The sequence below is a fragment of the Argopecten irradians genome, chromosome 9, assembly GCF_041381155.1.
Source record: "Argopecten irradians isolate NY chromosome 9, Ai_NY, whole genome shotgun sequence".
Taxonomy (NCBI): domain Eukaryota; kingdom Metazoa; phylum Mollusca; class Bivalvia; order Pectinida; family Pectinidae; genus Argopecten; species Argopecten irradians.
In genome coordinates this window covers 4,818,043-4,841,217 of record NC_091142.1, presented here as the reverse complement: position 1 = coordinate 4,841,217, position 23,175 = coordinate 4,818,043, and the positions used below count along the sequence as shown (strand labels likewise).

At 35.8% G+C, this 23,175-nt stretch overlaps 1 protein-coding gene across 1 annotated transcript in view; it reads left to right on the top strand.

The window, feature by feature from the left end:
• Nucleotides 1-21,261, top strand: part of LOC138331161 (lactase/phlorizin hydrolase-like) — a 46,701-nt gene extending 25,440 nt beyond the window's left edge. Inside the window, 25 exon segments of the mRNA XM_069278630.1 lie at nt 562-870; nt 1,436-1,563; nt 2,189-2,449; nt 2,818-3,001; nt 3,258-3,500; nt 3,867-3,996; nt 5,216-5,400; nt 9,260-9,604; nt 9,961-10,088; nt 10,232-10,492; nt 10,937-11,120; nt 11,675-11,917; nt 12,430-12,559; nt 13,283-13,467; nt 13,959-14,279; nt 14,626-14,753; nt 14,990-15,250; nt 15,817-16,000; nt 17,968-18,210; nt 18,578-18,707; nt 19,485-19,500; nt 19,502-19,675; nt 19,850; nt 20,679-21,032; nt 21,176-21,261. Of these exon segments, the coding sequence (XP_069134731.1) occupies nt 562-870; nt 1,436-1,563; nt 2,189-2,449; nt 2,818-3,001; nt 3,258-3,500; nt 3,867-3,996; nt 5,216-5,400; nt 9,260-9,604; nt 9,961-10,088; nt 10,232-10,492; nt 10,937-11,120; nt 11,675-11,917; nt 12,430-12,559; nt 13,283-13,467; nt 13,959-14,279; nt 14,626-14,753; nt 14,990-15,250; nt 15,817-16,000; nt 17,968-18,210; nt 18,578-18,707; nt 19,485-19,500; nt 19,502-19,675; nt 19,850; nt 20,679-21,032; nt 21,176-21,252 (4,805 nt within the window). The 3' untranslated portion in view covers nt 21,253-21,261.
• The last annotated feature ends 1,914 nt before the right edge of the window (nt 21,262-23,175 follow it).

Genomic DNA, 23,175 nt, shown 5'->3' with positions numbered 1-23,175 from the left:
AGCAACATAACTATAAAGTTCTCATATTATATTGTTCAGAAAATCTCAGTATTACTATATTTTTCATTTGTTTACATGGATATTTTACATCGACATATTCCTTGACTGTACAGTTTGTAAGAAATGGTTAATGCTGATCTCTGGTAAATACTAGCCGCAATTTACCTCTCACCTAGAGTGAACTTCTCTTTAGTTAGATCTGTTGAGCATAAGACTGGTAATCCAGAAGTCCCGAGTTTGTTTCCTGACAGAAGCAATTGCTAAATATATATAGAATCCAGCTCTCTGATACACTGATAAGTATATATAAGTTGACGAGATCATGAAAGAATTCCAACGGTAATATTCTAGATAACACATGATCCATACTAACGTATGAAAGGTATGGGACATTGAGGATGGTATTTCGCATCTTATTTTTCATATTTTAAGAGAAGATGCACTGAATTTACTGTCTCCTGTTCTTTCCCCTGTTTTTAGAAAAAAAAATGATAATTGTGCTTTGACTATATGCATATTCACCATACCTGTGATCGTGATTTTCCTTTTTTGAATTTCCAGCCATCACTTTAGACGGATGTGACGTGCGGGGATATTCGGTCTCATCTCTCATGGACGAGTTTGAATGGAATGCAGGTTATACAGAGAAGTTTGGTGTATTTAATGTCGACTTCACAGATCCTCGACGAACGAGGACACCGAAATTATCCGCCAGTTTTATCCGGAATGTAGTCCGAGCAAATGGATTTTACAAAGATCTTGATCCGCTGCCCTTCCAGGACGAATTTCTATATGAAACCTTCCCAGAAGGCTTTGCGTGGAGTGCAGCCACTGCATCTTATCAAGTGGAGGGAGGCTGGAATGAAGATGGTAAATTATGGCATTGGAGATATTGGTTTGGTTGTTCTGATATGATAAATATGTATAGATGTTCCAAGCCAAAAATTTAAAAACAAAATAATCCTTTTGTCGTAAAAGTGGGGTAAAGTAGGATGTAAAAATAGTTATCCTACTGGGTCAATATATTGTAATTGTTAATACGTGAACATATATATATATTTTAAAGGTATTTCAGCACAATTTGGCCATAATTTTAAAGGCATACTTTCTAGACAAAATGTAAAGAGAACAATTTGTTTTGTGATTAATTTACAATGGGTTAGTACGATGAACATAAAAGTTATCAGTTCTTCAATGTATTTTAAAATATTATATTTCTTGTAATACTCCGCCCACTGGTGTCATTTGTAGATCTTTCTCCAAAATAAATTTGGACATAAATATTTGATTTCCGAAATACAGGGGATGAAGTGTAAAGTATAGCCAATTTCTGTCCCGTCCCATCACTTCCCTTCGATATATGGAGGCAAGGATGCATATGTACATTATAGTTGAACATTTTATCAACGAATATTTCCTAATCCAAATATTGCAGGGAAAGGCCCGAGTATATGGGACACCTTCTCTCACCAGGGTCACGTTGACAACAACGACACGGGCGATGTAGCATGTGACAGTTACCATAAGTTCTTCGATGATGTTCAACTACTCAGAAATATGAAGGTAGTTATCGACTTTCCATAAACCAATTAATTTGGACGCTCCTGAGTACAGCGTGATGCAAATAAGATCAGTAAATATGTTCAAAAAAACTATAGATTTGTTCAATATGTCACAATATCAACAGTAGATAAATTAATGTTATTTGATTACCAAAAACGCACATATTTTAGCGCTTTTTGCGCTAGATATTGACCGATAGTAAGTTGTAATATAGACAAGCCTCGCGCTCGCAAACGCACGTGTACCTGTTTAATTTCGATGCAAACAACGTAGCATACACAATACAAAATGCAACGTCACGCGTGGTTTGATTGACAGCTGGTGATCCGTCAATTTTACGTTAAAATAATATTACACAAATCGTATGTTCTTCATAACGCTAGTATTAGGAATTGCGTTTATTTATCACTGCGCTAACCTATTCAAAATCACTTTTTCGCTGTTTTTTATTGCGCCAAAATAATAACGTTTATCATACGTCGAATGATAAATTAATTATATTATTCCATATTCAGGAAGGATATTGAATAAACTACCATCACATAACATCACCTTCTTTAAAACTTTTGGTATTCCCATTTTTTGCAATCTTTGTTAATAGGTGTTTGTTTGTTTTCAAAAACAGGTGACGCATTATCGGTTCTCCCTGTCGTGGCCCCGTATTTTACCTGACGGAACAGCAGATCACGTGAACCAGCTAGGTATAGATTACTACAATGCATTAATCGACGCCCTCTTAGACGCCGAGATCACACCCATGGTAACATTGTACCACTGGGATCTGCCTCAGGCCTTACAGGACATGGGCGGAGGCTGGCTAAACGCCTCCATAGCTGACGTCTTCGCCGACTACGCAAGGATCGCATTTAGGGAGTTTGGAGATAGGGTATCTCAGCACATATATTTTTTAATATGAAAATAAACACGAACATTTAAATCATCATTTTCCGTGACGACAAATCATAGATCCTTCTTTGCACTGGAATTTTTTAAATTGTAGTCGATGTATTTTTCAATTTATTAATAGTTTGATGGACTTTTATTCTACAGAATTAACCTATTTCACGTCATTCCATAAAATCGCAAACAGCACAGACATACGGGAATATGCAATTATTTTTTTCTATATATCTTGTATGCAAGTTCATGTTATGTTTTCTTTTGCCGTGACATGGCCATCATACATTTATTCGTTAGTATCATGAATCCGGTAAATGTGCGCAGTAGTGTATTGTTGGTTGATTTGGTCGACAGGTGAAGACGTGGATCACCCTTAACGAGCCCTGGGTCGTATCAGTCCAGGGCTACGGACAGGGTACAAAGGCTCCCGGGATTGTCAGCCCGGGGGACAAAATCTACATCGCCGCCCACAATCTGATCAGGGCTCACGGAATGGCATACAGGATTTACGAGAAGGAATTTAAGGCTTCACAACAAGGTATGTACTATACTTACATATAATTAGGGCATAATTTTGTTTGAGGTCTTGATCATGACTTCAAATGTTTTAAAACGTTCAATGATTTTTCATACCAATTATAGTTCATAGTATCAGTATGACGTCATCATTGATCAGCAAAATCCATTAATTTCGAATTGGAAACGATACAGGCTTTCAATCTTTTCCCCCATTCAACAGAAGAAAATTTTTAATAACTAGTGATAATATTTTAACTTTTGTTTCATGTTGCTAGGAAAGGTTGGTATCACATGTAATTGTGACTGGGAAGTACCAAAAAGTGAGAATGTTCCGTCCGACCGAGAGGCAGCCGAGCGTGCGCTCCAGTTCCATTTTGGATGGTTTATAAATCCTGTACTAAACAATGGTGACTATCCTGACGTCATGAAGTGGCAGATCGGAAACAAGAGTGTCATTCAAAATCTAACGGAAAGTAGACTTCCGGTGTTTACGTCAGAGGAGAAGTTGTATTTAAAGGGTAACTTACATTATTATAGCATGTTAACCTCAATTTCATTAAGATTACTTGTATAATTGGTTTCCAGCATATTTTATTTTGCTTACATAAGATTTATAAAACTAACATAAAAGGACGTTATAATTAACGTCATACAAATTTCAAAACACAGATTTGGTTCATTTAAATGTTTAGTTAGTAAAAATGATGACATTAAAATCATTACGACATGGTACCAATTCCTAATAAAGCGAGAAATGAGGTAATTTATAAATACAAAAAAAAATCCCCACGAATGATAAACAACGCCATTTACTGCACTAAACCTCCAAAGGATATTTAATATGTATAAAGATGCTTTTATCATTGACTCTGTTTGCATTTTAGGATCCACAGATTTCGTAGGCTTGAATTTCTATACATCAAACCTGGCAGAATATTATCTGGACGAGAAATATCCACGAGATTACTTTTCGGACATGGATGTGAAGATGTCAAAAGATCCGTCCTGGCTAGGGTAAATAATTATGTATCATCATTTATCACCACCCCTCCAACTCTGGCTTGAGTATCAATTATTAGTCCCCTTCCGGTGAAACCGGAGGGGACTATAATGTTTGTTCCCGTCTGTCTGTTTGTCCGGATTTCGTTTCCAGACGATAACTTGAGAAAAATTCAACGGATTTTGATCAAACTTCACACAACGGTAGCATATGGGAAAATACAGCTTGGGATTGAATATTAGGTCAAAAGGTCAACTACAAAGGTCACTGTTACTGAAAATAGATTTTTTCACAAAGTATTAGTTTCCAGACAATAATTTGAGAAAACATCAACATATATTGATAAAACTTCACGCAATAGTAGCATATAAGAAAATACATATTGGAATTGAATTGGAGGCAAAATTTCAACTACAAATGTCTTTTTTACTAAAAATAAATTATTTCAAAAAATTAGTTTCCGAATGATAACTTGAAAACACATCAATGGAATTTGTTCAAACTTCATACAATGGTAATATAGGAGAAAACATAGCTTGAGATTGAATTTGGAGCCAAAAGGTCACTTGCTAGACATAGTTTGTTTCACAAAGTTTCGTTTTTCGAACGATAATTTGTTCAGAATTCATACACAATGATAATCTAACTAAACAATTATAGCTGGCCATAATTAGAAAAATGTAATTGACAGCAGGGGACGTGTGCTTGCAACATTTACTGCAAGCTTGTTCGGTCTTATATAGCGCTGGCAAACGTTATAATATATAATTTAATATAAATTATTTCACATTATGTATTTAACATGTTTCAGTAAGAATACAATTTAACAATTTGATATGAAGATTCATAGCACTCGATCAGATGATAGTATATGGCATTGTTAACCTTGGCATTATTGGGAATATACAAAACCATTAAGCGTTATTAAAGCAAAACATTGTAGTCTTTGGTTTAATGAGTTTAACGTCATATTAACTAGCAAGTGTCATTTAAGGACAAGTCAGGTTATTATGGTAAAGTAAACCGGAATGTCCGGAGAAAAAACACCGATCAGCGTCCAGTACCTGGCTACTGCTCCACATGTGATTCGAACGTGCGATCCAGAGGTGGAGGTCTTGTGGTAATATGTCAGTACATCTTTACCACTTGCCATCCGCAACCTCAACGCTTTTTTAAAAACCATTAGTTTAGCTAGGACTTTTAACATTTAATCCATCATCTTTTCCCCATAAGATCCGGATCATCTTGGCTGACAGTGACTCCGTTTGGAATTCGTCGTATGCTGAACTGGATAAAAAATCACTATGGAGATGTACCAGTATATATAACAGAGAATGGCATATCGGACAGAAACGGCTCCCTGTCTGACGATCATAGAATATTCTACTACAAACACTACATCAATGAAGTTCTCAAAGGTTAGTACAAAGCATTATCCCGCTACATCGCTATGTCAATGAAAAACGTAATATAGCTCGAGTGCAATAAAGATATCCGAGCTTTAAACACGTCAAAAAGAGAAATACTTTTACTTGCATGACCTAAATTGAGTTTTAGCTTGCTTTTGGCTTAATTTGCTTCTTCGCTTTTTGGTTTGATGCTTAACCCTTAATTTCGCAAATCCATTTCGTTGATTTTTTTAATATTACTAGGGGTGCATAATGCCGTTGAATTTAAAGCCTACGCTTTTTATAGCATATCATAAATTTTAATCTTAAGCAGGCACAATTTTCATATTGCTCAATATTCGCTTGTATCTTCGTACTTTTTATACAATATGAGCTATACAAAACGCACCAAAAGTCGCACAAATCTGGAGAAATAGAGTTTATGAATCTTTCACTCCCTGACCTTGTTTTGATACCAATTCTCTGCAGCCATCCACGTTGACAAAGTTGACGTCCGGGGATACACCGCCTGGTCACTGATGGACAACTTCGAGTGGTCACGGGGTTACTCCGAAAGGTTTGGCCTCCACTATGTCGATTTCAATGACCCGGCCAGACCTAGGACACCTAAAGCCTCGGCCCGGTATTATCAACAACTTATCGAAGACAATGGATTTTATAGAGCTGTTCCTATAGTTCGTACAGCACAAGCCCCTCCTAAGCGTGAAGATCGCGGGGTCTCCAGAGCTAATTCTCTATGCCACTTACCAATACTGATATTGTCTGGACTTATTTTAGGAATTAAATTACTGACGATTAATATTTACTAAATTCCCGTCAGACGAATTGGTTATAGAAAAAAAAAGAAAATGTAAAGTGAATTAGCGGAACAGCGTGAGAAGGAAGCAGTTCAACATACATGTGTGTATATAAACTGTATACAGTAAAACACTTTTATAACAAACACGCTTACAACAGAAATTCGTAATTATAACGTACTTCATTTCTCGTCAAGGTCCCTTAAATATGTGTATCATGAATAATGCTTATAACGAATTAATTTGTTGATCCCCAGGAGTTCGTTATAACTGTGTTTTACAGAATATGTACGCGTGTTACAGTTAAATTTTACATGTGTGAAATTTCTGTGCTTTTGATAGTTAATAGGAAAAAGTATATCGCAGGTACTGTATGCAATGTGTGAACGCGTTAGATCAATATTTTGCGACATTCCATTTTCCAGCAACTTCCACAACGTAGAAGCCGGTGATACTACGTTTAAGCTTTATTGAATACAATGTTTTCCTCGTGTATTCAGGTGTCAAGACAAACTATACTTTAAACCAACTAATTTAGCGGGCAAGAAAAAATAGTGAAAATTAATTATCGCAAAAAAATTGTGAAGTATAGGTTGAGTAGAATCTTTGATATAACTCAAAATCGCGCTATCAAGTAAAATTAAGTAACCGTGAAATAGTAAATAGGCAGGAAAACGCGATATTGTTTTGTCGCGAAAAATAGATAATTTAAAGTAAAAAGTTTTATAATTCTTCAAAAAACAATATTTTTTTAAGAAATCAATTGACGTTAAATGACATGAAGTCATATTATCAATTTCAATTGGTATAGACGTTTTGGTCGATTATCGACATTTTGTAATTCTGCCACACATGTATAAGAAAACGATTTCATTGTCATCAACATACCTACTTTAGGAATGTGTAACTATTCATATAGAAACTTCTTTTTGTGTTGTATGATCGACAGTTGCATTGAAGAATAAATATTTTGAAAATGTGTGAGTGCTTGTGATTTGTAAGTCAATATTTTTTTCTTGTCTCGTTGTTCTTTGAGTTCAGCAACAGCCATTAAGGTAATTTGAAATGTATAATGGACAATTAATGCAGCATAACTTGTCAAAATGGGGTCTTTGGTTTAGTTTATCAGATCGACGTCTATTAAAAGCAAGAGTCATTTAATCATTGCCTCTTCCGCATGCAATGTGTTGCGGTGTGTGGATGTCTGTATGTTTTGGGAGGCTGTGGTATATTCATGTTTTGTCTACGGGTCCAGTATACTTGGCTGGTAGAGCCAGAGTTCCGGATTTTACAGGTTGTAACTATTATACTAATTTATTAATAAAGAAATGATATACAATTACGTTGGGATAGACAAGTATCCGAGTTAGATAAGGACAGTGTTTGACGTGTTGTACTAATCAGTTAAACACGTTTATAATGAACACGCTTAATAGGAATTCTTTGTTCTAGCGTAGTAGTTTTCGTTCCGCGTCAGTCGTCTTAACAGTTATTTATATTATGTTGTAATAGCATTTAATTTCTTTGGTTCCTTGAGGTTAGTTATAGGCGTGCTGTTTTGTGAAATAAGGTGCTGCGATAAATCATTTTGTTTCCACAACTTAAAGCTAATATATTAGAAGAATATTAATTACACAAACATATACAACTGTTCATTCGGTTGCGGGTTAAAACACACTAATGATTCTACATTGCATTGAGTGATGAAATAGCATTGCAATTAAATTTTGATATCTTAATTCAGTAGGTTTATTTTATAACAACATAAGTAAAGTGTATATATTTCACTACATACCTTTCGGCGAAGGATGTGGGGGTAGGGTAATTTCACAAACGCAAAAATGTTAACCGCATCGTTATATCGTGGCAACATTTTACTTTTATCGACACTCTTCAACAAGTATGACATGTAAATGTATTCTTAAGCATTATTAATGGATATGTTGTGGAGGTAAATGTTAGACGGATGTGTAAATAAGGGTAAGGGCATAGAGATACATAGAAAACAAGTGTATTTAGCTTCTGCTTAAGCTTTAATCGTCTGCCTGTAGATTTTTTTTATTTCAAATGCAAGATCGCCCGGTCCGCAACTTATTTACTCAAGAACAACATCCTTTGCTTATAAACATCGTACATTTGTCTACAAGATATGTGCTTGTATTAGCCCTAATCGAAAGAAGACTGAACGGTGAGGTGAGTTAAGAGTTTTAATTCAAGAGTTATATAGAAAAACATAACCTTAAGTTTCTATCCATTAATCTCACAAGCTCAAACAATTTCTGGTAATATTTGAAACTTAAAACACAGCTAATTGATATAATTGATAACGCGGTGAGTTAAAAGTAAGAAAGTAGTAAATAAACATAGCACCTTATACATTTTATAAATCTATATTTGCTATAAAACCAGAAGTCTAGCATTGTAATTTTATGAAGAGGAATACCTCTTACATATTATGCAACAATTTTTATATCTTTTAAATAATCTTATGTAGAAAAAAAATAAACAAAGAGCACGTGTTTTCTGACAAATTTTAATGATACTGGTTACTATTCATGAGGCTTCGCCGATACAATTATTTCTAGTTCTTACGAAAATGTTTCATAAAATTAAACCCAAATATTGCCACTTTCAGCCAAATCACTCGCGCAATGATTTATTTGCAACCGAACAAAACTTAAAAAAAAAAAAAAATAACGCATCATCCACGATGTAGAATGTAGTTCCGAAGTAAAATTAACAGACCAAATATGATTGTTTTGCTTCGAAGTGTCAACTTTTTTTAAAATGTCATTTATTTCAAATAATCCTCGTTCAGGTCCGAGTGGTTCAAAATATTAATTTGATTAATCACATTAAATTGAAATAATTCATATGAAATTTACGTAATTATATAGCATTTTCAAAGCAATTCGTTCTTTACCTAATTTCTGGTTTTAGTATAGATATAATTATAGGGTTTGCAGAAAATTAGAAATTAAAAAATTCACTAGCCATGCGATGAAGCTATTCATCTTGAACAACCGGGTTCGAGGGTCGAGATAACAAGTTTAACGACTCTTATACTCCAGCTATCCGTCTAGATCATGTGGATGTTCGTGGCTACACTGCATGGTCCTTGATGGACAATTTCGAATGGTCGATGGGTTACGCCGAGAGGTTTGGCCTACACTTCGTAAATTTCAGTGATCCAACACGCACAAGAACACCTAAAGCATCCGCTAAATTCTACAGACAACTCATCGAAAACAATGGGTTCTTTAGACCACTGCCAACCCAAGCTATCAACACCCCTCCACCTGGTCGAGGACATATGGCATTGGAAAATGACTTCATTTACGGTACATTCCCCAAAGACTTCATTTGGAGCGCAGCAACAGCAGCATACCAAATCGAGGGCGGCTGGCAAGCAGATGGTAATTTATTATTAGTGATATATGATGCCATCTTCCTAACCAAATAAACAACGAGCTTAATAATGTGTGTAATATGTCCTTTTCCGATTGCAGTTTTCTGTCATTGGTGTTAATGACCGATTGTCATTTCCTTCTTTGCCTATAGTGAAATGCACTCATAAAAATAGATTGGTTATTCGATAAATGTGACTCAGTACATATTTAGGTAATTTACGTAGGATGTAAAATAGTTCTGAAGTTTTTGCATGCAATCTTGATTTGATGTAAAATGACGCTAGGAATAACTGACCGTACATTTGAATTTCATAAATCGTGAATTTGAATATGAATTAAAAGTCTGTAAGACTTTCTTGTAGGTAAAGGCCCGAGTATCTGGGACACATTTTCCCATCAAGGTCACGTCGATAACAACGCCACGGGCGATGTAGCGTGCGACAGTTACCATAAATACATGGAGGATGTTCAACTGCTTAAAAATATGAAGGTAAATATAAGTACCGCATTTCTGCTCACTCCTGTTTTGAAAGGGAATATACGACCAGGCGTAAGTGTCTTTCAAAATCATAACATTAATAGATACTGTTTAAATATGATTGATATTTTCCATTTCAATATTGTCGATAATAGGTGACGCATTACCGGTTTTCCCTGTCGTGGCCCCGTATTTTACCGGACGGTACTACACGTTATGTGAACAAGCGTGGCATACATTACTATAATACACTGATTAACGCCCTACTCGAAGCTGGAATAAAACCCATGGTAACACTGTACCACTGGGATCTGCCTCAGGCTTTACAGGACAGGGGCGGAGGCTGGCTGAACGCCTCCATAGCCGACGTCTTCGCCGACTACGCCAGGATCGCCTTTAGGGAGTTTGGAGATAGGGTAAGGTATTTGTTAATTAGCTAGTCTATAAAATCACTTCTTTGGTACATTTAACTCATCTCCCCAGAAGAAGCATTTAGAACCTTCTGAAGAAAAGACCAGATCAGTTCATTATGAAATGTATGGGGTCAATGAATTAAGAAGAAGTAATGAATGGTGAATATTTGAATGTGCCATGGTGATTTATCAGAGTTATAGTTGAGCCGCTGTAACAACTTGGCAAAAAACGCGGGAAAATGTGTTACTACATTGAGCGACATTCCAAAAATGTTCCAGATATCATTATTTTCGAATTGGTATATCGTTCTGATTTTTCATAAAAAATGTTTTGTTCGCGGATATAACCGTCTTTATTTCATCAATTGTGAAGTGATTTTCAGCTGAAATATGAAAATATAACTATTACAGATTGATTGTGATGCATTTTGTGTTGTATAATTGTAGGTAAAGATATGGATCACATTGAATGAGCCGTGGGTAGCCTCAGTGTACGGGTATGGCGTCGGGACGATGGCACCGGGTATTGTCAGCCCGGGGGACGATGTGTATATTGCTGCACACAACCTCCTCCGTGCCCACGGGAAAGCCTATGGGGTATACCAAGATGAGTTCAAGCAGTTGCAAAATGGTAAAATACATCAAATTGTTTACTTTAATAATACCTTTGATAAAATTTTTCTCAATGAATTATTCAATTTTATAGGAGAAATTATATATAGCAGATTTAATTTTATGGACTAATTTTAAAAGATTTTTTTATGTAATGGAGATATAACGCAAAATTTTCCGATTGTACTCTTAAAATTAGCCCTTCGAAATCAATATACATAATATAAAGGCAATTTAACAATATATTACTAGTTCTGTCTTTGTATCGTAGCAGGACGAGACGATATTCTGTATTTGCACATTACAGAGTTATCTGCCCTTGTGGGTAGTTATTGATTGTGACGTCACATGTTTGCAAGATTATTGTCATATTTTACAAAGAAAACGACGTAAATTGCGCTCACAGAATAATGACGTCACAATGGATACATACTCGCAAGGGAGGAAACTCTGTAATATGGAAAGACGCGATATAACGTCAGACACTTATTTGATGGTCATCACAACTTTGTATACAATCATTTTGACATTTGTTTCGATGTATTACAACACAGTTATAATTTAATTATTCAGGAAGCATCGGTATCACCTTGAACTGTCATTGGACGGCGCCGAGGTCAGAGGGCAGTCGTGCTGACCTTGACGCAAGTGAGCGAGCCCTTCAGTTCTACATTGGCTGGTTCGCACATCCTGTACTCATAGACGGAGATTACCCGGAAGTCATGAAGTACAAGATCGGAAACAAAAGCAAAGCACAAAATCTAACTCAGAGCAGACTACCAATGTTTACAGACCAGGAGAAACGTTATCTTAAGGGTAAGTTCAAATCCCCCATAAAATGTATCAAGCAACATGCTGTTATAGATTGTTGAAATATTTTATCGATCAGAAAGTGATGGTTTTCAAAATATGTATTAAGTCATGACATTTCTAACCATTTTATTTGTTCCGACCAATCCCCTATTCTGTATATGCATATTACAGAGTTATCTGCCTTTGCAGGTAGGTATTGATTGTGACCTCATATGTTTGCGAGCGTGACGTTATACATTTTGGAGAAAGCAACGTAAAAAGCGTTCACAAAATAATGACGAAACAATCGATACTTACCTGCAAGGGAGCTAACTCTGTAATTTGCAAAGAAGGAATTGATTGAAAGAAGCTAATACACTAACATATTTCCACAAGTAACAACCAGTTAATGGTTGAGTTCGTTGTTTAGTTGGCTGATTCCTAGCTCCCCAAATAAAGATGATATATTTTCAATTTTTGATATTTATTTTATTTTAAGTGAATAAATTATATTCTGTAACAAACGTTGTTCTTAGGCTCTACCGACTTCCTTGGATTGAACTTCTACACCTCGGATGAAGTACAACACTACGAGGATCCAGCGATGACGCATGATTACTTTTCAGACATGGATGTCAAAATTTCGAAAAATCCTTCCTGGCAAGGGTATATGATATTGAATCTTGCTAGTTCGTCGGCTCAAAATATATTATCAGTCCATAATATAAAAAAAACGTTGCCGTTTATAACGTCGCATTTGATTGGTTGATACGCTAACGTAAAAATTCTAAGAGAATAGAGTACATTCATATAAATGGAATTAGAGGTAAAAAGATTAAATGGTAAGTATTAACTCGAATATATTTTAATGGTATGTACTCTCATCGCAATTTATTCAGAGTAAACTCAGAATTCTGGGTTATATATCCATAACACAAAAAATATTCTGGTTAATCCTTAATGATATGTACAAATTCTACACCGAATTTGAATAGCGTGTTAATTTGTATCGAACATTTACATTAACAAGGCCATGATGATCTATTGATTAAGATTAGTATTTACAGTAGTTTAAGTAGTGAAAATACAACATTGAGAAAAACTGTTTGATAAAGATGTTAAAACTGTTTGTACCTATGTGGGAAATAAAAGAAAACATTAGAAAATTTAACTAAGTAAAAATAGACATTTAAATAGCCATTAAAAATTGCTCACAAAGTGATCACAATAAATACCAATCTGCAATAGTGGGTAATCTGCAATATACAAATATGGAACAAACTCTGAACTTGGACTTCGTGTTCCAGCTAGCGAATTATCACTACAAAATTCAAATAGATATATAGTCTGCTCAAACATTTACATCCGGGACCTTATGCTTCGTACTAGGTCTGGATCTGATTGGCTGAAAGTCACTCCTACTGCCTTACGTCGGATGCTGAACTGGTTGAAGGGTCAATACCAGGACATCCCTATCTATATCACGGAGAATGGTGTTTCCGACAGGAATGGGTCGCTGATGGACGAACATAGAATCCGTTATTATAAATACTACATCAATGAACTTCTTAAAGGTCAGTTAGTTGTCACCTTGATAGTGTTATAAGATATTGGGAGAAAATATATATTTTATTACCGATATATATTAAATCCAGTGCCAATTGCCACACAAAATTTAACGTTTTCGATATCACCTCCTTCTAACGTTAAAGAGAATAATTCAGTACTGTTTGCAACGAGCATCTTCATTGACTTAAATATTTATTTTATCAGCCAATAAAGGGAAAAATGACGTTGCCTTCTTCGCAGTTTATTTAGAGCACACTAAAAACTTTCTGTGTAATATCTCCGTACCCTTATTAAGTCGAGAGAGCTGCTTTTCATTTTGAATAGTAATTTCTTTTTTCAACATACTGTTTAAAGAACTCAATAACCTTTGTCTGTCATATGAAAAAAACACCCATAGACAAAAAATCGAAAAATAGTACTTCTCTTACTTTGCTCATAAATCGCTCCGACTCAAATATTTGGGATCTAATATTACTTTGGCGTGTTATATTCCCAGCTATCACTCTTGATGGAGTTGATGTCCGCGGATATACCGCCTGGTCACTTATGGATAACTTTGAGTGGGGTAGAGGATACACGGAGAGGTTTGGACTCCATTACGTCGACTTTTCATCAGCACTAGACCGACCACGACATCCAAAGGCGTCAGCTCGCTACTTCAGACAAATCATCCAGGACCACGGCTTTGTTAGGCCAGACCTGGAGCCAATCTCCTCATTCGATAAAAGTGATTTTTATTACGGCACTTTCCCGAAAGACTTTGCTTGGAGTGCAGCGACAGCAGCCTATCAAGTTGAAGGGGCCTGGAAAGAGGACGGTAGGGCATTTGAAATTAGTTGCATTCCATGTGTTACACTCATTTCGATTGGCTAGAAGTTTGAGGTTATTTTATCATAATCTGCAAGAACTGTCGTCAAGTACGTCATGCACCAAGACAATTGTCGCGGGTAATTTTAAAAGCGATACAGTCATTGGTCAAGCTAAACTATTGGCTAATATGCAATGCGCCACAAATGAATTTGATTGTAAAAATATGTAAGATAAGGACCGAAGGCGTTCTACCAAAGCTTTATAAACCAATATGGACCTCAACAAAGATCCTTAATTGATAAATATATTTTGGTGGATCAGAAATACGCTAAAAAATATTTAATTGCTTACAGGTAAAGGACAGAGTATCTGGGACACATTCTCTCACCAAGGTCACGTGGACAATGGTGATACGGGTGACGTAGCATGTGACAGTTACCATAGATACTTAGAGGATGTGCAGCTACTCAAAGACATGAAGGTAACATCAATCATTACGATCTCAACAACTAGTATATTTTGTTTTATTTGTTTTTGTTTGGTTTTTGTTGTTGCCAAACGTTGAAAAAATCAATATGATTAAATACTTCTAAATATTTGAATCACCACGTGTTATCAATACCTATTCATTAACAATTAATAAAGTGTCAAAGAACGATGAAGTTAGTCATGAATCAGCTCTTTAAGCAATAAATGAATACATAACCGATCACACAGGTGACGCATTATCGGTTCTCCCTGTCGTGGTCCCGTATTTTACCAGATGGTACAACACGTCACGTGAACCAGCTAGGTATAGATTACTACAATGCCCTGATCGACGCCCTCCTAGACGCAGGTATCACACCCATGGTGACATTATACCACTGGGATCTGCCTCAGGCGTTACAGGACAGGGGTGGAGGCTGGCTGAACGCCTCCATAGCCGACGTCTTCGCCGACTACGCAAGGATCGCATTTAGGGAGTTTGGAGATAGGGTAAGAATTAACATTGAAATAATGCTTCGTTTGTTTAAATTGCACAATGTATCATTAGCAAAATATGTTTGTGTTAAAATGACACTTTTTCATTGTCAGCATTAAGGGAGTCTTCCGTTTTATGTGAGGTTAGTTCTCCTCGGTACTCAAGGGGTTATTATCATTATCATCCTGATCTGTTAGTACTGACGTAGTGAAACTCTGGTAGATCCGAATGCCAAAACTGAGGCGTTGTAAGGAAATGTAAAAGGAATTAAAATGAATACCTGAAATATATCCCACTTTATTTAAAAACATGTGATAACTGCATCCGGACAAAAGCAATAAGTTCCTTAGCGCCATTTATACAAAGAACAATACTTAAACAATAGAAACAAACTCTTACTAATCGTGTTTCCTTCCCTATTCATGGAACGTTTCAACGAACATATTGTTAACGAAATAAAGCTCAAGTTGTAACTAGAATACAAAAAAAAAACTCTTTCACATACAAATCGAGAATCTGATTAACGAAAATCTGATTACAGAGGCGCAATAATTCATGTACAAATTCAAATCATTTTCAGGTGAAGACATGGATCACCCTTAACGAGCCCTGGGTCGTATCAGTCCAGGGCTACGGACAGGGTACAAAGGCCCCCGGGATCGTCAGCCCTGGAGACAAAGTCTACATCGCCGCCCATAATCTGATCAGGGCACATGGCAAGGCGTACAGGGTTTACGAACAAGAATTCAAACAAGTACAACAAGGCAAGTATATAACAAACATACATATTGACATATTGACCTTATACAGATATAACGGAGATAAATACAGCATTGAATAAATAACCAAGAAATATGTAAATAATCTATTAAATTTTGTGTAAAAATTAACTCTTTTATATTAGATAGATATCTAGTTTCTTGAATAAAAGCCACAAGTATTATGAATGATAATTAAGAAGAAAGAGCAATGGCCATATGAAGTCACCCTGAAGAACTCAACATGAAGGCAATGGCCGGAGTTGACAAGCGAATTGTCAACATTACACTAGTAATATTAACTCGGGGTGTCTTTGGGCGACAACCTATTTCCTATCCAAGGATAGAGTGAGAACATGGAGTAGGAAACTTAATTACCAATTGATCAATTTATAGATGATCTTCTTAACATTGAAGATGAAACCGAATCGGAGACACCACTTCGTATATACATATAACAATCCTGAAAACCCCCACACCTTTTAATATTGAACGTTAATTGTTTAAATAATATTTGAGAGAGTCCCTGCGTGTTATTGGCCGTGTTAGATATCCGGAGTCCTAAGTATGGATTGACCTTTAGCTCCTGGAGTACGTGTTTGTTTAGCTCATAAAATCTTTGAGAGCGCTTGTTTATGCTCAGGATGTAACATTTGTTTTTGCGTTATATCTCACGCCCCAGATATTTGCCCATGTTTCAAGGTTGCCAAGTCTACTTGGAGTTTTACGCGGCCGTTCTCCATTTTGATGGTTCTATAGAGCAGGTAGTAATCGGCAAATAGACTAACTGATGCTTGGTAGAACGTTAAGGTGGCATAAGAACATTATCGGGCCGAGGACAGTACCTTGATGGACTCCTGAGTCGACTGGTGTTTCCTCTGAGCTTACTCCTTCTACGATGGTTTTCAAATTTCTGGTGGTGAGGAGGTTTGTTAGCCATAGATGAATGTTACCCTGTATGCCGTACTGGTGTCGTTTATGTAATCGTTTGTCGTGGGGCAAAGTGTCGAATGCTTTCTAGGAGTCTAGTTGTCAGAGTTGTCTAGTTTTTCAGAGAGGCATTTAGGGAGGTGATTAATTGTGTCTCGCATCAGTATCCTGTTCTGAAGCTATGGTTAATGTTTGTTTGTGACGTGTATGGTAACGTTACGTCAATATAAAGAAGTCATTGGATATTCGTCAATAAACACATTTCACAGCATTTTACGACCTGTTAGTACTTGAAAATACATAAATTCACACATTTACATCAGCATCTTATAATCACACTTCACGGCACGCTTCAGTGATATAGCAATATAAAAAGGGCAACATTTCCACTATAAGACACATCAGGAATATGCCGCAGTCTCCAAAAACACGCACCTCGCATAACATACACGCAACACACGCATACATGGGAAACCGTCCTTACATGACCATAGCTGTTAATAGGACGTTAATTAATCAAACAAACAAACACTTCACGGCAACAGACAAGAAAGTCAAATTGGAGCGAAAGGCCACACATTATTTTGAATTTTGCTTTGATAATTCTCCTGCTTTGGAGATGGTGTGAGATTTTGTACCGAGAACAATGTTCTCGTTTCATGTTCATTGCATTTTGGCGAAATTTTCCGCGGAGAACACTGTTCTTGTATCAAGAACATGTCGCAAAGGACGACCTCGGTATTTCTAAAAATGGAAACATCTAGTCTATATATCATATATTCACGTGATCATATATAAACCATTCAGAATAGTCGAAATAGCCGAGTACATTAAATATTTGTTGGTAATATATTGACAAATAATAAGTTTTGATGTTGAAAGTTCCAAAATGTCTGAATTATCAGACTGATTATCAAAATCTTTAGCAAGAATGAGAACAGGTAGTTCATCGAGACGATTGTTTAAAAGTCTATTAAAGCTGACATGAATACTCTTTTGTTTCAGAAAATTACTAATTATCCATTTTGTAACTATCGTTCCAGGGAAAGTGGGAATCACTTGTAATTGTGACTGGGAGGTACCAAAAAGTGAGAGTGTGCCGTCCGACAAAGAGGCAGCCGAGCGCGCGCTCCAGTTCCATTTAGGATGGTTTACAAACTCCGTACTAAACAACGGTGACTACCCTGACACTATGAAGTGGCAGATCGGAAACAAGAGTATGATACAAAACTTAAAACACAGTAGACTGCCAGAGTTCACTCCAGAGGAGAAACAATATCTAAAAGGTACGTTAAATTAGCATTGTGATCTCTCAGAATTTATCCGCCACGCTTCACTCCGTCAGTCTCTAATCTGTCGGAGTTGTTAACTTTCGTGTCACTCCGTCAGTCTCTAATCTGTCGGAGTTACTAACTTTCGTGTCACTCCGTCAGTACTGACGTTTTAAAATGAAATGGAGTAACTCTTATTGATCTTGCTGTGCACTATAAACTTGTTTTTATGGATGAAAACACAACAAAGTAATAAAATTGATAATGGAGATGTCTATAATTTGCGAACACAAAATAATGTCAATTAAACACATCAACATAAATATGATACAATACAATATTCAATTTAACCTGTTACCGTTATATTTGTTGTTGTTGATAGGTGCCGCCGATTTCCTAGGTTTAAATTTCTACACATCAAATTTGGCGGAGAGCTTTATTGACCCCAACACACCACGTGATTACTATGGTGACATGGATGTTAAACTCTCAAAAGACCCTTCTTGGCTTGGGTAAGTTCAATTTTATCATATTTGGTTATTGAGTTGTTCCTTTTATATTAGGATCCCTATTTTCAGTTAGGATAATTTATTGACGGTCTTCTCTATACGCAATGTGGATGTGTGAATGCCTGTATGTTTAAGGATCGAGGCAGCAGCAATTGTGTCTCTTTGCAATAGTGAAAAATCTTGTCCATTTTGTAGTGTTATCGCACTGAATGATCAATGGGTTCATTTAAGGACGGCTTCCACTTCTGTATTGTGCTGTACCTAAAAATTGCCTGTGGTTATGATCGTTTTGTGTCCATTGGTGATAGCGAAAACTCTTGCCATTTAATATATTCTGATGGAATCATCGTTCTTTGTGAGTTTTTGATTGGTTGTTCACCTGATATTAACAGCAAGGGTCATTAAAGGGCAGTGTGTTACATGTGTGATACGTTTAGGAGACTGCGGTAAATTCGTGTTATATTTATTCGCAATGGTGGGAACTCCTGTCCATTTTGTATTATTATCTCACTGATGACTTTCGCTAAAGATACCGAAAAACACACCAAGTCCATCTGACCACATTACACTTGCAACGAGAAACTCAGTCATCAATCTCTTATAGGTGAACGTTTAGCATTTATGGATATTATTTTATGCCATGTCCCCAAAGTCAAAACTAAATGACAATCTCATCATGTCAGTAATTTGCCTTTCATAGATAAAAATGACATGATGTGTTTAGATCCGGATCATCTAGGATTCTTAACATGTACACCCATGATCATTTTTCACATAAAGATCCGGGTCATCATGGTCTGACAGAGACTCCGTTCGGAATCCGTCCGTATGCTGACTTGGATAAAGAGCCACTATGTGAGAACGTACAGGAATATATAACCGATAATGGCATATCGAAACTGAAACGGCTCCCTGTCTTACGTATCATAGAATATTCCTACTACAAACACTATAACAATGAAGTTCTCAAAGTGATCTAAAATATTAAAGAAAAAAAACAGTGGATTATGTAGCATCTTTCACCACCTGTTTTGTGGATAAAACAGGATAATCTCAACCCGGACGTAAGATTCTCAAGTTGTCAACACGAGGAATTTTTCGAGGCTTATTCCGAGGTTGATGATCTCCTGTCTGGTCACAAAGAGGGTGAATGCTATTTTTCTCCTAATCAATGTGAAGCACGTGCAAAGGTCTCGTGTAGCTTGTCTTTACCCTAGGGTGAAAATCTCACACCGGTAAAATTGCGGATATCATTGTCTGTAGTAAAAGAAAAAAAAGTTCCCAAAAGTATACTTCTCTTGAAGTTTTTCTACTTCATTGCTTCATGAATAAAAGTCTCAACTGGTTTCATTTTGTAAGTTTGAATAATGCATCACCATATCAATAGATTTCTCTATATTTGCAATCAATGGCACAAAAAGTTCAAATTTAAGACTCTATTTAAACTAAAGATTTTTGGTTGCATGTACCTATATATCACTTCTTAGGTGTAGTTGAACAGAGCTAAGTTATTAAAAAATGTCTATGTATCCGTACGTAACTTATATATTACTGTTGACTCATAGATTGTTGGGTTGTTTGTAAATAATGGCAAAATATACAAAAAATTGTACATTTCAGTTTTGCAAGTCCACATGGTTCAGTTCATATTTCTGTCACCAAATAACCATGTCATTATGTTTACTAGTGTGTATACCTTAAATTTGTTGTGTGTGTATGTTTTCTTACGAATGCCCAAGTCTATCGCAATAAAGATTGTAAGTACATCAAGTAATTTCTGTGAGATTTTTATATAATAGTCCTACTAAATGCTCAAGGCACATAAAACGTCTTCATAGCAAAGTGGCTTTTTGGCATCCCGAGAATCCCGAGAAAATTCCTTTCGAATTCAAACTTATGTTTTGTTTTTGTTTTTTTAAATGGCGCTGAGTAATTCTTTAATAATTTTATTTTTGTTTTGTTTTTTTTTTTAAGCTATTCGTTTAGACAACATAGACGTCCGTGGATATACCGCCTGGTCTTTAATGGACAATTTCGAGTGGTCGCGGGGTTACTCCGAGAGGTTTGGCCTCCACTATGTCGATTTCACGAACCCTAAAAGACCCAGAACACCTAAGTCATCAGCCAGGTACTACAGACAACTCATACAAAATAACGGATTCTTCCAGGACACAGAAATTAGACCGACTAGTTTAGCACCAAAGGATCTGATTCAGAATAAAACACTGCCAATGGAGAATGTCTTCATATATGGCAAGGTACCCGAGGGATTCGCTTGGGGGGTTACGACCTCGGCTTATCAGATAGAAGGAGGTTGGAATATAGATGGTAAGCCTATTAACTCTTCAACCAATTGTTACATAAAGAAACGTGTAGTTGCTTATAATTTTAATTTCTCTAAATTCGTAGATTCACTCAAATGCGGGAAAATTGTGGCCAAATTGATTTGAAATATATTCGATTTTTTCCAGGAAAAGGCGCCAGTATCTGGGATGTGTTTACACACCATCGTACTTCTACCAATGAAACCGGAAGACGTTTCCTGTGATAGTTATCAACTTTTGGCGAAATGATATAATAATGTTACAAAAAACTTAAGGTAAAAAATGAAATGTATGTACCTGTGGACATGTAGGAATTTATCTCGATAATACGATCTATAAGTAGAATTACTCTTTATAATATTTTAATTTGCGTCGTACTACTACATATAACGAAATTGCTTTTTGTGTCTCAATCGCTCGGACAAATGTTTAAAAAAATAATGGTCATAGGTGGAAAGTATTGGACACCTTTTGTACAAGAGGTATATGACAGAAAGAGGATTTTCGTTTTTCTTAGCATTCTATCACTTGAACAACCCTGACACAAGATATAGCAAATATTTTGTGTTTAAATCAGGTTCCGTATAGTTATCAGCAAATTTGATCAACTTTTCGGAATTTCAGACATGGTGTTCATAATTCGGACATAAGGGTGTTCAAAGATATCAGACAAGCAATTAAAAACGCAATTAAAAATAGAGTATGGATATAAGCAATAAAACATGTATATATGTTACAAAAAACATGAATTTTCATGTGATCAAATGGAAAATACATATAAAAAGTTCTTTTGTAACTTTTCAACATATATAACCCAATATTGGGCTCAAAATGAACTATTTTAAACATGTATATCAATTTTATTTCTAGGATTAACTTGTTATATGTGGATGATAGGGCTCTGAATTCCTGTGTATTTATTGAACATATTTAAGTATTTTATTGATTGTGACTGTTTTCCAAATAAGGAAATTTTCCAATGAGTAATGGGGTTGATCAAATTTCAGGACACCAAACTTTATACTAGGTATATGTATGGTTAATTCCCACTGATTTTTTATTTATTTAACTCAAAATACAAAAAAGCGGAAATTTTAACAAAAAAAAAAATAAAAAGTTTTAATGAACCCACTTGAAATAGAGACATGAATTTGACATTGTAGTTCAGATAATGCGTTCATTAGACAAGTTCATTGTTTGTATATAGACAATCGCAGAAAAGGTCGTGCGTCACATAATCACATTACAAACTTACAATACAAAATATAATGCTCACTTATCTGTTCTTCAATCTTGTTATTGGACCAATTGAAAGTAAAGCAAGGTCAGTTAACAATGAGCTTTTTTATATTACATATTTCTCGACTATTTAATGAGTTTTGTTAAGTATTTATTTTAATTACAGTCCGAAATTTTTAATCCTGTCCTGAATTTGACTACTTTCCCCTATATAATTCCTTTCCAAAAATGACTTTTTATCTTATGATATATATTCGGATTATTTGTAATGTGTGAAATAAGGGAGATTCAGTGGTATTTATTGGCATTTAAGTCATAATTTGAAAAATCAATGCAAAGAATTCCCAAATTACAATCAGACATTATCAAATATTATGTTATGAGGCCTTACTCTTAACACTAGAAGGTGAAAAGTATTAATAACACAAAAGGAAGAATTGTTCATTGAAAAAGAATATGATATATTCCAATTCAGGTAACGCATTACGATTTCTATCTCATGGTCACGTGTTCTACCACGGATGACGTCAGAGACATTAACGAAGAGGGAGTTAAGTGATTACAATGACGTCATAGATGCCCTGGCACATGCTGGGATTACCCCTGTAGTAACACTTTACCACTGGGACCTACCGCAAAGTCTGGCACGAGGCTGGCGGTTGGCTTAACGATGACGTCATCGTAACAAAGTTTACTCACTTTGCGGATCTTTGCTTCTCACGATTCGGTGATCGGGTAAATATTATATTATGTTTGCGATAGTCTTTGGGTGCTGGTAACATTGATTTGTGTTGTTAAGGAAAATATTTCTTGTGATTTGAAATACACATATGTTTAATATTTTGACTTTTAATGAAACATTGGTGCAATATTAGAAGCAACTAAAGACTATATCAAGTACAATGACC